We start from the raw sequence: 15,015 nt of genomic DNA, 5'->3' as shown, positions 1-15,015 counted from the left end.
GGATAAAGATGGATTCGATGCCCAAAGTTTAATACTTGGAATGTGAAAATTTGTCTCTGGAGTCTGGAGTTTCCTCCCTCCCCTACACAATATTTCTTCTACTTTCCTTCCAAGTTTTCCTGATAGATATATATGTGTGTGTATATATATATGTATGTATATGTATGTATGTATCAACTTCATATGCATAAACCCACAAATCCTATCTTCAAACCAGTCATATCTGCCTCTTCTCTGGTTTTGTTCTGGTTCGTTTTAAGAACATGGGTGAACCCAAATATAGTTGTCCAGGAAAATCTTTTTATGCTTCATCCTCCAACAAGTAGTTTTTTTTTGGTATAAACATGTAGAGTGATACTTCTGTCAATATTAGTTTCTTACTGGGTTTGTAGAGTGATACACAAGAGGAGATCTGTCAGTTATTTCAATCAGGCTTGTGAATATTAGTAGTGGAGTAAGCATATAAGTAAAAGTTCAGATAGGATCATATATGCTTTTCCCACTTAAGACCTTTAATTAATTTTGTTCTTTATTCTGTTTTTGACTTGATTAAGTACATTAATTTTGACATATACAGGCACTTATCAAGGCCCTATACTAGTGATGGCACCTCCCCAGTAACTATGCAGCTCGTCCACCACAGGAGTCGAGTTTTCTCGAAAGGATGGTATGTGCTTTCTCTACAATTTTCAATCTACAAACTTGCTATCAAACTATATATAGAGCATTGTAGTTTGATTAATGCACAATTTATTCTGCACAGAATGCAATTGTTTATGCAATTTGCAGCCTTGCAGCTTTATGTCGAGTTTGATTTGTCTTTGAAACCGGAAAGTAGGCTCTCATTTAGGATGAAAAACGGAGAGAACTTTCGTCGTTCGTTCGCTGCTGAACGATTAGCTGAAGAAAGGCTCTAGCTAGGTTGATCTGCAGATGAATGTATAAATGATACTATACTACATGAAGATTCCAGGACTAGTATTGATGTTAGAAATTTGAACAATTGCAATGAAATGCCAAAAAAAAGTGAGTGAAATGGAGTCCTAGTAATCTATCAGGCTTGAAATAGCCCATTTTTTCAACTGAAGTAAATCTGTTTGTTTTCATAAAACTGTCACATTTACTGTTCCATTGAAAATGGCAGCAGAACTAACCTGGAAAAGGTAAAGCAACAAATGATGGGATCCCAAACTAAAAAGATCCACATGTCATCTATATATATATATATGATATGATGAGGGTTTACCAAATGAGACAACTTATGGCACCATGTGAGGTCTTGTTCACTCTTATGATTGAAGAAACAGTAACAAATAGGCCCACAAAACTACACTAGATTGTTAAATGCATATTGTAGTTCAGTCTAAATATGCAAGAATTTGGGGATTTGATGTCATGTTTGAGATCTCTCATAAAGACCAAGATGTCCCAAAGCAAAGGAAAGGAAATAGCCATATTTTTAAAAAAGGAAAGTGATTATATCAGATGGTATAATTAAGGTTAAATATGGGGGTTATATATGTCATTGCAGATGAAAAATCGCAAGGGAAGATTCACAGAGCAATGTTTTTAAAACCAATACGGACATCAACCCAGACAATGGATCGACTCACTGGTGATCTGATCCAATCAGTGGGTTATTGGTTGAATTGCTCGTTCAATTAAAAAATAAAAATATTATAATTAAATTTAATACTAAAAAATAAAAATAAAAACTAAAATAATTAAATATGATCAGAATAATATTAACATTTGACAATATAATAAGATTATATTATATTGACATATTGATATATTATGATAAGTGATGATTGATATTATCATATCATAGGTAAAAAAATGAATACATAAATGAAATTACAAAAAAAATCCCAAAAAAAGACCTCTCTGGCTCATATAAAATCGGCTGGGTTCCAATCCGACCGCCCGATTTTATCGGTTTTCATCAAATCACATGCTTAAACGATTATATCAACAGAATCGTGCCGACTTGATGATCGGGTCATCGAGTTTCCAATCCAGTCCGATTTTTAAAACAGTGTCACAGAGAGTCAGAGACAAGGTTGATTTTGTAATTTAACAGTCCGAAAGCTGATTCAAACTCCAATCATTGCTTCACATTGACTATATTACCCCTAAAATTGACACCTCACGCGTTTTGGCAACACCGCCCTCCGCGCGCGTTATCTTCCCCGCTCACGTTGGCTATCAAGTTGGCTTTCCACCACGTCATCTTGCCACGGGACCCCACATACCGAAAGTTTCAAAGTACCCCTAAATCCGAGCCAAATTCACACCAAACCCAAATCTCCAAACCGCCAATCCAAACCTAAAATCATCACCATCCGTCCAACGATAAGAAGCAGCCACGTGCCAACATATCAAGATCTGAACCGTCCATGCCAGATCATCTGGGCAGTTCGTTGGGCAGCACCAAAACGAATTCCATCGTACGATTAAGAGAGAAAGCCAAATGAACAGTCCAGATCTTTCCCCGATTTTTAACGGGCAGGTCTAATCGCCTTTAAGTAGCCACCATAGCCTTCATCTCTTCCTCGCTCTCAACGGGGTGGTCTCTCAAACCCTAACTTTTGATTACGCTTTCATTTTGCGATTCCGATTCCACGCCTCTTTATTTTGGCGGCGCGTGGGCATGTTTTAGTGGCTCGTGGTGGTCACGCCTTGTGTGATTAATGGTTTTTAGTTCACCTGCATTGGATAATCGTTGCCGGAACTCTGCCGGGAGCTGGTCGGGCTGCCCCGAGCTCCTTCCTACATGGCTTCTGCCGTCTCAGCCAATCGGAACGAATCTGATTGGACGCAGCCGAGAGGTGGCGCTAAATTCATAGGAAAAATCGATTTCTCTAACCCTAACCCTAAATGCTCTAAGAGGAAACAATTCCAAGCAGCACCTGTAGTTGACATCGATGAATCGCCACCCGTTACTCAATCCGTTACATCTGATAACGCTTCTTCCATAAATCGGAGGCCGGGCGTTGTCAATTCCGGTGGATACGTCACTTTCAACGTAGCCTCGTATTCGAAGAAGGAACTCACCGAGCTCAAAAGCCGCCTGCTCTCGGATCTCGAGCAGATTCGGCAGCTGAAAAACCGCATCGAAGACAACGATTTCCTTATCAGATCCAGCTCAAACGTTTTGCCCCGAAAAAAATCTGCAAACAAAAATATTTCCGGCAACAAGCGTCCCTTGCCGTCTAGCTTCGGAAATGATATTAAGAAATCGACTCCAAATCCGAAGATTGCTCCATTGATGAAGGGTTGTGGCCAAATTTTGTCAAAGTTGATGAAGACCAAGCATGGCTACCTCTTCAACAACCCCGTCGACGTGGTAGGGCTGGGTCTTCACGATTACCATGGCATTATAAAGCACCCGATGGATCTAGGGACCGTGAAGTTAAAGCTGGGTCAGAACTCGTACGAATCCCCTCTCGATTTTGCTGCTGACGTGAGGCTGACCTTCAACAATGCGATGACATACAACCCTAAGGGCCACGATGTGTATGTAATTGCCGATCAGCTTCTGGGGAGATTTGAGGAGTTGATTCGTCCGCTTAATGTGAAATTGGGTGATAAGAAGCGGCAACAGCGGGATTACCATGAAGAGTTTCGGTCATCTTCTTGTAATCGTAGTGAGCCAGAGAAGGTGAGAGAAAATAGAGACGACAATGCTGCTCAAAAAGCTTCTCCTGAGCTACAAATTAGGAATCCACAGAGCCTGTCAAACCCAAATCCGAATGAGAATGCACAATCGACTATGCAGATGCCTGAGAGGATTTCATCTCCGATGCGGGCTCCACCTGTTAAGCCGGTGAAGCAGGCCAAGCCAAAGGCAAAGGACCCGAACAAGAGGGAAATGAGCATGGAAGAAAAGCACAAGCTGGGTCTTGGGTTGCAGAGTTTGCCGCCGGAGAAGATGGAACAGGTTGTTCAGATTATAAGAAAGAGGAATGGGCATTTGACGCAGGACGGTGATGAGATTGAGCTCGATATTGAGGCTATGGACACAGAGACTCTTTGGGAGCTTGATCGGTTTGTGACCTATTATAAGAAGATGGTTAGCAAGATTAAACGGCAAGCTCTAATGGGTATCATTGTACCTGCCAATGAAGTCCACGAGGTAAATTCCATGCTTAGTTCCACATTGCATTTGCTTAAAGTTTTCTGTTGAGTGATATTGATTATGGGTGCATAATATTTATAGGAGGATGTACCTGCAAATGAGAGGATTGAAGTTGCAGCAGAGGCTAAGAAGCCGAAGAAAGGGGATGCAGCTGGGGATGAAGATGTGGACATTGGTGATGAGATGCCAATGAGCAACTTCCCACCAGTGGAGATTGAGAAAGACAATGGCCATGCCAGCAGTGATTCAAGCAGCTCCAGCAGTTCAAGCAGTGATTCATCCTCATCAAGTGGTATAACCCAAATCTAAGTATTGGATTGTGGTGGGTTGATGGCACTGAAATTATGTGCGAGAAAAATGTATTGATTGTAAGAGGTTGCAATTGCAGATTCAGATTCAGGGAGCTCATCAGGGAGCGATTCTGATGATGCACAATCTTGACATTTCAGATTGTGAAGAATGAGGAATGAGGTTGAGGGACGCTTCGAAGTTTGGGTGATATGTATGAGGTATATAAACTTGTGTAATATAGTTTTCTTCTCTGGCATCTTTTGATTACATGTTTCTGCTTTAACTGGCTGGCTTACTAGGATAATCCTCTTTTCTACAGGAAGTGTGTGTGTATTCTTGTGCTGAACTGCGTTTGGAGGAATTGGTTGATGGTTTTGTGGCTGGAAGTGTGGTTGAATTGTTGCTTTATGTTGGAGAGGAAGGCTTGGAAAGCTAAGGGAAGAAGCCCCGGTGTGTGTTTTCTTGTGCTGAACTGGCTTTGGAGGAGTTGGTTGATGGCTTTGTGGCTGGAAGTGTGGTTGAATTGTTGCTTTATGTGGGAGAGCAAGGCTTGGAAAGCCGAGGGAAGAAGTCCCCGGTAGGTTTTAGACTTGAGAGATAGTAGGGAAAATTAGTGAACAGAGTTGGTTAAGTAGTCAGAGAGAATTAGAAGGCATGAAATACTTTGTACACATTACAACACCTATAATACATGAGTTTCATCTCTGCATTGTGAAAGATTCTTTTGCAATTCAATCCTGCCTTTTACCAAAATCATTTTTAGTCTACAGACCCGTTTAGAATTGTGAAGATAAAGATTCTTTCAAATTTCAATAAATGGCTCCATTTGGTTTAGTGACGACTCCTGTACAATATTGGCAGATCGATAACAATGATGGTGATTATACAGCTTGTCGACAATAGTGTACCCCCATAAAAGGCATCCTCTGTTCTAAACCAGGTAAAAGAAGAGGAATACAAGGAATGAAGATTTCTCTAGGCATGACGAGTGAAATCGACTCTCAAGGGAGAAATAGAGTCAAAGATCCATTCCACAGAAGGAAATCATGTAGGCGTTCAAAAGGGAAATGTGCTGCATTGGGACTCTCTCAAAGCCGAAGGTAACCCCTCTCTTGAGGAATGATTTCCTTTTGAGAGACCAGCTTTTTTTCAATTCCCACCTCCTTTGCCAAGCAGATGCTCGGTATAAATAGTTGGGAAGGAAAAGCACAGAAGCAAGAGCAGCAGCATTGCCGCATAGAGATACGATGTTGAACCCATCTTTTAGCGCCGGGTTATTTTGCCCTGTCCATGGAACTCCTTCCACATTCATGCCAAACACTGCGCCAAGCACCCCAAAACAAAAAAATCACATAAAAAAAAATGCACAAAAAATACTTCCTCAACTCAATTAAAATAAATTAAAAATTACCAGTCACCTCCAGTAATGAAAGTCAGAGGAAGTAATATTAGTGATGCGAATGAGAGATAATATAGTTTCCTGTTTATTTACTCTGATTGCCTGCTTTCTAAACCAGCCTGAATTGCAGTGACGATTTACTATGAATCCTACACTCTCCTTTAGTCTCTCCTCAAACGACCAATTAACTCTTCTAGTGGGAAACCAATGTTTCGTAGAACATTTTTCTTTAACTCGAGGAAATACTTGCTATCCATGCGCAATCACCTTATCAGGATTGAAGGTTTATGGCATGTCATCCAAAAGACCAAAATTCAACATGGTTCTACTTATACCAAAACTTAATTATGTCAAGTTATCATTTACACACCTGCTTAACTAAGAAACCAAATTTACTCATTACACTTCCTTCATAAGATGGAAAAGTAAATGAGAAATATAAATCACCTGCAGGAGGCGCTGCAAATTAAGATGCATCTTGGGGAATCTTCTTTCATCTAGCATTTGTTTTGTCAAAGCAAAACCACCTACAATATACCAGAAAACCTGATGTCATAGTTCTCTTCAAAAAATGAGAACATACCACACAAATCCAAATAGAGAACCACAATAACTAGCTGAAAAACAACATATACAAGAAAAGTGGGAAAGAAGAAGACAATATTTCAGAAAGTGATAACAATCATCTCCAACTCTTTTCCTCTTTTAACGAACGATCTCATAGATAGGAAAAAGATTGTCCTTACTAAGCTATCTTGAATTCTTGACACCATAAACATAAAATACTGACGTATTAACCATAAAAAAATCAGAAGAATTGTGAAATATTTATGCGAAATTACTTGCAAGGACAAACTTTTGGGCAACAGTGAAATTTTGAAGTATAAAAAATTTCCCGAATGAAGGAAAATGGAATTTACTATACTGAAAATCAGCGGCTCAACTGCTGAAAATATCTTCCTTATATTTATCAGCACATATTCCTTAAGGACATGACATTGAGTACTGCTATTGATGACAAATCTACTTAAGCTCGATCAGTCAGGTGAACAACTTCAGAGGAGAAAGAATGGATAGCTGTAGAGTTTGATTTTGAAAGAGATCCTTGAATATAGTCAGAACTTCAAGAAATCACAAAAAATGTAACCATTTCATGGACACCCCAAAACCTTATTCTTGATTCACAAGATGCTTTGATAAACATTCCTTTATCAATCAACAGGTTTTAAGTTCTGAGAACAAGGCAACACAGGAGTCTCATCAATTTGTTTCAGGTTACTTGGATTCTCCAGACATCCTGACAATTGCTAAAAAATGTGTTCGATAATTCCATTGAGAATATATGCCAATATATATTCTCCCCCATGACAGTCCTTGGACATGCCCAGGCGAACGAGTATTCTTCGATGCATCTGTCATTTGGGGTGGACCTATGCAGATCTTTGGAACTCTTGGCAACTATGGGGAAATGAATTGGTTTTTCCTTGGTGGAGCATTAGGACCAGTTATAGTTTGGCTGCTGCATAAGGCCTTCCCAAAGAAATCTTGGATTCCCCTTGTTAACTTTCCAGTCCTTGGTGCAACTGCAATATAATGCCTAGATTATTGTAGGGACAATTTTCAATTTCTTCATCTTTCCTTACCGGAAGCAGTGGTGGCAACGACACAATTATGTACTTTCAGCGGCACTGGATGCTGGGGTGGCTTTCATGGCTGTGCTATTGTATTTCTCAGTAGGCATAGAGGATAAAGGTTTGACATGGTGGGGCACAATTGGTGAACACCGTGACTTGGCAACTTGTCCAACAGCTAAGGGCATAGTGGCAGATGGTTGGTCAGTGAAATAATGCTTGCACTCCTCCATTGCATGCTTTTCCTCCAACATTGTACAAATATAAAGATTCATGATTGCAACAACAGAGGTTCAAAACTGAACAAAACAGTTCGAGCTATGGTGAGGATTTGGTGTTGAGGTGTTCTATAGAAAATTATCACTTTACAAAGCTCATAAAGAAATCATTTTACATTTAAGTGCACAATTTCCAACTTGGAAGTCAGAACCTTCGAAAACCTCATTATCCATTTCTAGCCAGCATTTGCAACTCGAATGTCGAATGACTTTGCATATAAGTTTTCCCATTTGCATTATGATATTTAATGGAGGGAAAGCCATGATGGATGCACACTACATTTTGGCGACTGAAGAAATGGGTGGATTTTTTTTTGCTATGCTAGTGGATGGGAGATACAGGCAAACATGTGGTCTAGTGCTAGATTTATGAAGGTGCAACCTCACAGGTTCAATTTCTGGAAATAGCCAATATGTGGTAAGCTATGAGTATATCTTACTTGTCCCTAACCCTGTACACTATGTGTACGGGTGCTGTTTACTTTTTTACCACAATTCTAACGAAGCCTTTGGTCTTCCCCTTAAAACCAGTCCACCACATGTTGTGTAATGAACCAAACATGAATTTCTTTCCTCCCAGCACCCATCCTATCCCTTATTGGTTAGATTTGAACTTTAAAACTCGTATAATCCCTAACCATTTCTTTCCACCATCGCTAAATCCAGAAGCAGAGATTTTCTTTCCTCTAGCAGCAGAGAAGAATATCATATCAGTACCTTATTTCAGGCATTTGTCAAAGTTAGAACTGAGAAAAACATTCTTTGTGATGTAACATACTACAGAATTCATGACCACTGCCCTCATAATACAACCCAAAAGTAAATAATATTAAAACATACTTTTTACCATCTCATGATCTAAAATGACATGTCAAAGCAGGAAATGATTTAGTAATTTAACCATGTAGATTAAACTATAAATCAAGTATATATTAATGACAGCGTTTCATACCTTTTATGCGTATTATGAAAGCCACTGGTCAACATGCATTAACTGAAAGCCACTGATTAAACTCATCCATTCGTATTATGAAAGAGCTGGTACTAGGCGAGCCGCCTCCACCGTACGCCTGCATGTTTCCAGGAGGCACATCAAAGTTTTTTTGATCTTTCACAACATAAAATGTGAGTATAAGTACCAAGAATCATAATATTAGCAGCGAGAAACACCTTTGCAATTTCAGAGGTATCAGTAGCACTATCAGTACTTCTCAAGCACATCTTAAGATTATTTCGCTGCATGTATATAACAGCTCCAATGGGCCTGAAATCATCAAATAAAGCACTATTATCATCATCCTCATCATCATAAGAGATGAATCCATTAGAGAGGTCAGGTCTGTTTGAATCCACTACTTGGATTCTCTTTTGATATTCTTACATATCCAGCCTATATTCTTCACTAATCTTACTGAGAAATTCATGCATGATAAGATGAAGATAAACAATGGTTCACTTAGCCAATACCAAGGATAATTTTTTGTTGACTAGAAACTAGGAATGATCTAAATAGCAATTGAAAAACAAACACCAAAAAAGACAGTCAAAGACATCATGATGAAAACAAATGGAAGAGAACCACCCAAAAAAGATTGTGAAAGAAGCAATGGGAAAATGAGGACGTGACAAATGCTCAAACAACAACCAGCACATTTTATTAACGGGACAATCATCAATAACCTACATAATGAACCAGTGTTAGGAGAATCCTTTCAAATGGAAACATAGCCAAGCATAACAAATTAGTGGTGGCCTGCTCCTTATAACTTGCATGAGATGCAAGGTTTGATACCCCACCAACCCCACCCCCACCCCCACACAAAGCAATTAAAATGTAGACAAAACTACAGTTGAACAAGGGTCAAAAGCAAAGAGTACATTCCAATTCCAGCTGCATATACCAGCCAAATATATATAACTCTTCATAACAATTTGTTTGAGGCTATTTGTCTTGCCTCCTTGAAAAAAAACTCTTCTTGGTGTCTTAACAAAATTATTTTCCATTCACCCAAAAAAAAACTCCTTATTACTCGTGATCTAACAATGTTGAAATCTAAGAGATAATGCAAACTCTAATTGATGCGATTTGCACTGTAATTTGGGCTATTTAAACATGTTGTGACCAAGGAATTGACTGAACTAATTTCCTAGTTTCCAAATGAATTTGAAAATTCTATAGAAAACCTCTGCAGGAAAAAAAATAAAGGAAAAGAGATTAACGCATAAAATGCCTAATCCAGAGAAAAAAAAAAGTGTCAGGGTACATGGGTTACTTGTAAGAAGACACTTGTTTTTATATCATCAAGCAAATAAAGCAAAAATAAATTTCAGTTGACTGGAAGGAAACACTAAGCCAGAGTCCTGTACAGCGTAGAGTCATAACATCACATGATTAAGTCAAAGTCCATAGTCACCTAAAAGGTAGCCAATGTATTTGGACTGTGATGGGATGGCTGATCATATGTATACAGTGTCAGACAAAGATACATTCATATGATAGCATTATCTAGGAGAGGGGTCAAAGGGATATGCATTTAGAGAATTAACACCTTAGGCCAGCTGCAGCACTTTTTACACTAAGCTGCTTGCCAATTTCACCACTTAAGTTGGAATTGCCATCTGCTCTAACTCCCTGATCTCAAAATGGAGGAATGAAAAATTATTAGAATATTTAAGATAGTGGGTTATATATATGTTTACAGAAGGAAAAAAGACTGGGACGAAATATGTGGCATAACGACTACAAAATGCTGCACCAATAATTTACCTTGCGAAAATAGATTAGAAGAGGCAGATAAGTTGCAGATGATTATGGCAAGAGGGACTTGCCAAAGAAAAGAATTAGGGAAAGAGGAACTAGAAAGCAAGTAAAAAGTTGTTGGGGGAGAGCGTGAGAAGAGGAGACCAATGTATTATGTATCAGAGGGAATAATTTAAGAGATATCCAAGTTTTAAATTACCAGGCACTCCCCATAAAATCCTCTGCCCAAATGAACTTTGAAAACCTTGTCCAGTAACTTGCTTGCAGCATTCTGACAAGATGAGATTTTTACATTTCCCTTGGCAATTAACTCCGCAGAATTTATCCCAAGCAACTGCATCGCAAGACACGCAGACATGTTAAGAGAAACTTTTGCATTGCTGTGCAAATACGATAATAAGAATGGCTAGCGCACCAGTTTTTTTGTAAGATGAAAGCAGAACAAATCACTAAAAATAATCCAGCTTTCAACATTAATAGAAGATAGGCCCCACTTCTAAACCATTGGCTGAGCTATATTGAGATTAACTAGAAAACCCCCTCTAAATCCACTGAGGAACGGTACAAGTTTACGTAACTCACTCAATGTGTAAGAACATTTTGATATAAAAAAAGTACAAGCAAGTAGTGCACAGGATTATTCCACGAATATACTAGAAAGACAAAGGAACTGACAAGTGAGGATATTTTCATTGGGGGATACAGGACTTATTGCATGTAGGTTAAATTAAAGGCCATTTAAAAGTGTAAACAATTTTATGTAAAAACTAAAACCAGAGCTAATAAGTTTTCTAAAGTTCAACCTTTATGACGAGATTGCGAATGAAGCCGTTAAAAACTAGAAGGAACAACATAAGAAAATACTAGCTTATATTTAAAATACCAAGAAATACTGTAATCAATTTCAAATTAGGCATCCCTGCAGATATCAAGCAGACCAATGATAACACTAACACAGAAGATTTCCAAACAATTAAGGATACACAGCTGAAATAAGTCAAAAATAGTTCCAAGAATTCAAATATAAGGTCTTGACACTGAAATATGTCGCCTACGTCTTAAATATTGCTAGTAATCTTATCCTGTGATGCCATGTGTCAATAATAATAAGTTTTAGCTTCAATTTTACAAATTCTTTATCACAGAAAACAACGATGATACATCAGTTTAGACAAACTGCGAGAAACAGAAGGAGAAAAAAAAAGGCCTAATGATTGCATACTACTTTTTTAGTTCTATGGCCAGATCCGCACAAATCCACACAATTACCTATCCAGAAACCTCATACCCCTATCTACTGATATAGTTAATTAATTACTCGTCCCGAGTTCCACATAAATCCCAAACTTTTGGATACAAAAACCACAGCCATTAGAGGATATCTCAAGATCAACAATTATTACAAAAGTATTACCAAGGACCAGTCACTGTAACTACTAAAAGCCTTTCGCCTTTCAAAACAGCAACCACAATATCTCCAATAAACAGAAGATATAGAACAAAAATTATAATCTCACAGTCTCACATTTTCTCAGCAACAGTACAAAGTAAAAGTTACATTCAATGAAAAATACATAATGCAAGATCATAAGGTCAAAAATTTTGAGTTTCCAAAGGCAATCCAAAAAATCCTAAAAAAATCAAACAACTATAAAAAAGAAAGAAAGTAAACAACTTTCGTGCACAAAGCTCCCGCAGTGAACGGGGTCGGAGACAAGCAGGATGTACACATACCTTACTCCCACATAATATGTGGATAGGTTGTTTCCACGAATTGAACATTTGACCTTTAGGTTGCACCATCGCAACTCTACCACTAAGCCACATGACTTCAGGGTAATCTCATTATTCTCATCTTTGGAAACCGGTGTGTGAGACATAGATATGAGGAAATAAATTTTAATTTTTAAAGCGTTGAACCTGTTCAAACATATAGTGATTAGTAGAGCAATTTAATTTTGAGCGCCATTCACCAAGTCCAACACTAAAAGCTCTAGAGTCTGGTGACCTCCACTTTCGAAGATCTATGTCTTCAATGTATTGTAGAATCGTTTCCACACGACCTTGGTCCTCCGAGTTTAATAGACTGGTAACCACCTCCTTATTCTGATCAGAAAAAATTACATTCCATCATAACATTATATCTCCAGAAGAAGAAAGTCATTGCAGTAAAGCACATTGCAGTATCATCACCGTCCCACTTACATCATGTGATATCACATCTGCAAACTTTTCTGAGAAGTATGAATATACAGCACGAGAACTACTCTTCTCGGGATCAACATGCAAGCTTAAGTTCTGGGGAAAATCTTCTGGTGAGGGAATTTGTGAAGACACTGATTTTCGATGATCAAAAGCTATTACCCTAAATGAAACAAAAGTTACAAAGAAAGCTTGTTTTGAATCTTTAAGACAAAAGGAGAAACCGAAAAGATAATAAGTTTCACTACACATGGAAATATGTCAAAAGGAATTATAGTCTGACAAGATGAATTCAGCATACTCGCACATTGATCTCTGTAAAAGCTTATCAGCAAATCCTTTTGGACCAAGAAAATCAAGAAGGTAGCATCTCTCAAGCCCTTCGACATAAAAATCTTCAACCCTGTAATAAGACAAAAATACTGGCTTGGTGATTCCTGAATATAGTTCTTTATTTTTTGAAGAAAAAGGAAGCCCAAGTTCGATTCATTTTAAAGTTCCTACTTTGGGATTTGAGCCCATTTGTTTATCTGTTTTTCGGTTGCTTCTTTCAGTCTTAGTCTTCTGGACAATTGAACTCCCAGTACTCAAATTTGATTGTTGTCTTTTTTGCCAGTCCTTCATAATCATACTCAAAAGCATAATTAATAATACAAATCCAAAATAGAATCCTTTTATTTTCTGATTGATTCATGCAGGTATTAAGGCTGATGATGATGATTAATGAAAAGCCCAAATATAAAAAATGACTGAATAAAAAAGGGGGTTGAATAAAAGACAAACAGTTCCAATGATGCACGTATGTGTGGAATCACATTGTTGATTCCGACTAATTTGCTTTAAGGAATGGTGAAGGCAAAGGGTAAACAACTCCCATGCACAAGGCTCCCATAATGGGCAAGGTCGGGGACAGGCACCTTACCTCTCCACATATGTAGAGAAGCGGTTTCCAGGTTGCACCCGTGCAACTCTTCCATGGAGCCAAATGGTGAACCTACCTCAAAATGTTTGGGATTGAAGCGATATTGATGATGACGATGTCTGCATGTGTATACAGAAGGATTAAACATACTAAGAATTTACCTTCATAACTCTCTGTGGACTAAACGATTAACAAGATTAAGCCCTTCTAAGTATGTACACATCATTACAGTGAAGAATTCAATAACCAGAATTTCAAATCTCTTTCTTTCCTTTTTCCATATTTTCTATCATAACACTTTCTAAACAACAAAAACCTAGTAACTCAAACGACACCTACAAACCACAAGCCCAATTTCGTTTACAAATCATATACAGAAGGAGATAAACATAAGGTGAGTGAATCAGTACGTACCTGAATGGTACAACAGAGGAGAAAGGCAAAATGAGGCAGGGAAGTTTGAGGCGGGAGTGGAAGAGATGCGCGAAGAGAGAGGAGAATGCGCCGGAGAAAGAAGGGTAGTTGTAGAGCACCATATTTGGTACCTTCTCTTCGCGTGCTTTTGCGATCGCATCGAGAGCCGCGTCTGATCGAAAGCCTCGAGCTCCCAATAGCGGTGCTATGGACGCAGAAGACGTAATGGTCCTCCATATGGTGATCCTTGTAAGCGCCATCCCACAGTTCTGGTTTTCACACTCGTAAAATGATATTCAGAGACAGACACTGTGAAGAGTTTTGCTTCGGAGAGGACGGCGAACTGCGGGTATGGATTTTGGGGAAATTCACTTTTTCTTTAGAGTGTCTTTGGTTAGAGCATCTCCATTTCCCTTAACAGATTCTTTAAAATACAGACAAAATACCACTTTCCCTTATTTTACGGATTCCCTATCCAACCAACACTACATTAGATTACCTATCATATTCTCTATTACATTAAAATAATATTTATTTCTCTCTTTTATTTATTCTATTAATAAAATTAATTAATTTTTCCACTCTCTACCTTCTCTTTCCTTTCACTCTCAAACTCTCTCTCTGTGCACCTATGGGCACGTTAAAACTCTCCATTTTCTCTCCTCCAACTCCTCCCCTCTCTGTTAATAGTCCCAATTGGTAAAATCGAAATTTTACATAACTCAAAAAGAAAAAAAATCCATACCAAATTTGAACCCATATCACAATGGTTTGCAGCCCCAGAGATGAACATGATACTATCAAATCCCCTATCATTTGGTGTTGTGATACGTAATGGCGAGAACTGTGTAAATTGGGGAGATGCTTTGCAGTTCAAAGGCACAAAATTATGGAAGTACCACTGCTATGGCACTCCGTTCCTACTGGTGATTTTCAAGGTCTCACTTCGTTACAAGCCGTTGATTCTTCACCGGAA

At 38.4% G+C, this 15,015-nt stretch overlaps 2 protein-coding genes across 4 annotated transcripts; one reads left to right on the top strand and one right to left on the bottom strand.

The window, feature by feature from the left end:
- The first annotated feature begins 2,554 nt into the window (after positions 1-2,554).
- On the top strand, positions 2,555-5,149 carry LOC120003371 (transcription factor GTE7-like). Its single transcript, XM_038852333.1, has 4 exons — positions 2,555-4,138; positions 4,223-4,433; positions 4,530-4,650; positions 4,752-5,149. The coding sequence occupies exons 1-3, from the start codon at positions 2,777-2,779 to the stop codon at positions 4,580-4,582; spliced, it is 1,626 nt and encodes a 541-aa protein (XP_038708261.1). The 5' UTR covers positions 2,555-2,776; the 3' UTR covers positions 4,583-4,650; positions 4,752-5,149.
- On the bottom strand, positions 4,836-14,433 carry LOC120003372. Of its 3 annotated transcripts, none has more exons than XM_038852334.1 (10): positions 14,040-14,433; positions 13,005-13,106; positions 12,707-12,866; positions 12,422-12,607; positions 10,701-10,835; positions 10,290-10,372; positions 8,911-9,004; positions 8,693-8,810; positions 6,279-6,358; positions 4,836-5,752 (listed from the first exon to the last, which is right to left on the bottom strand). In XM_038852334.1, the coding sequence occupies exons 1-8, from the start codon at positions 14,297-14,299 to the stop codon at positions 8,721-8,723; spliced, it is 1,110 nt and encodes a 369-aa protein (XP_038708262.1). In that variant the 5' UTR covers positions 14,300-14,433; the 3' UTR covers positions 4,836-5,752; positions 6,279-6,358; positions 8,693-8,720. The 3 variants fall into 3 exon arrangements, with proteins under 3 accessions (XP_038708262.1, XP_038708264.1, XP_038708263.1); XM_038852336.1 differs by having other exon boundaries at positions 13,011-13,106; XM_038852335.1 differs by lacking the exons at positions 4,836-5,752; positions 6,279-6,358 and adding exons at positions 8,224-8,328; positions 8,373-8,426.
- Between the last annotated feature and the right edge of the window lie 582 nt (positions 14,434-15,015).

This window comes from Tripterygium wilfordii, chromosome 8 (genome assembly GCF_013401445.1).
Source record: "Tripterygium wilfordii isolate XIE 37 chromosome 8, ASM1340144v1, whole genome shotgun sequence".
In the NCBI taxonomy this organism is placed as follows: Eukaryota; Viridiplantae; Streptophyta; class Magnoliopsida; order Celastrales; family Celastraceae; genus Tripterygium; species Tripterygium wilfordii.
Note: the sequence above shows the minus strand (reverse complement) of the source record. Positions and strands in the feature narration are given on the sequence as shown.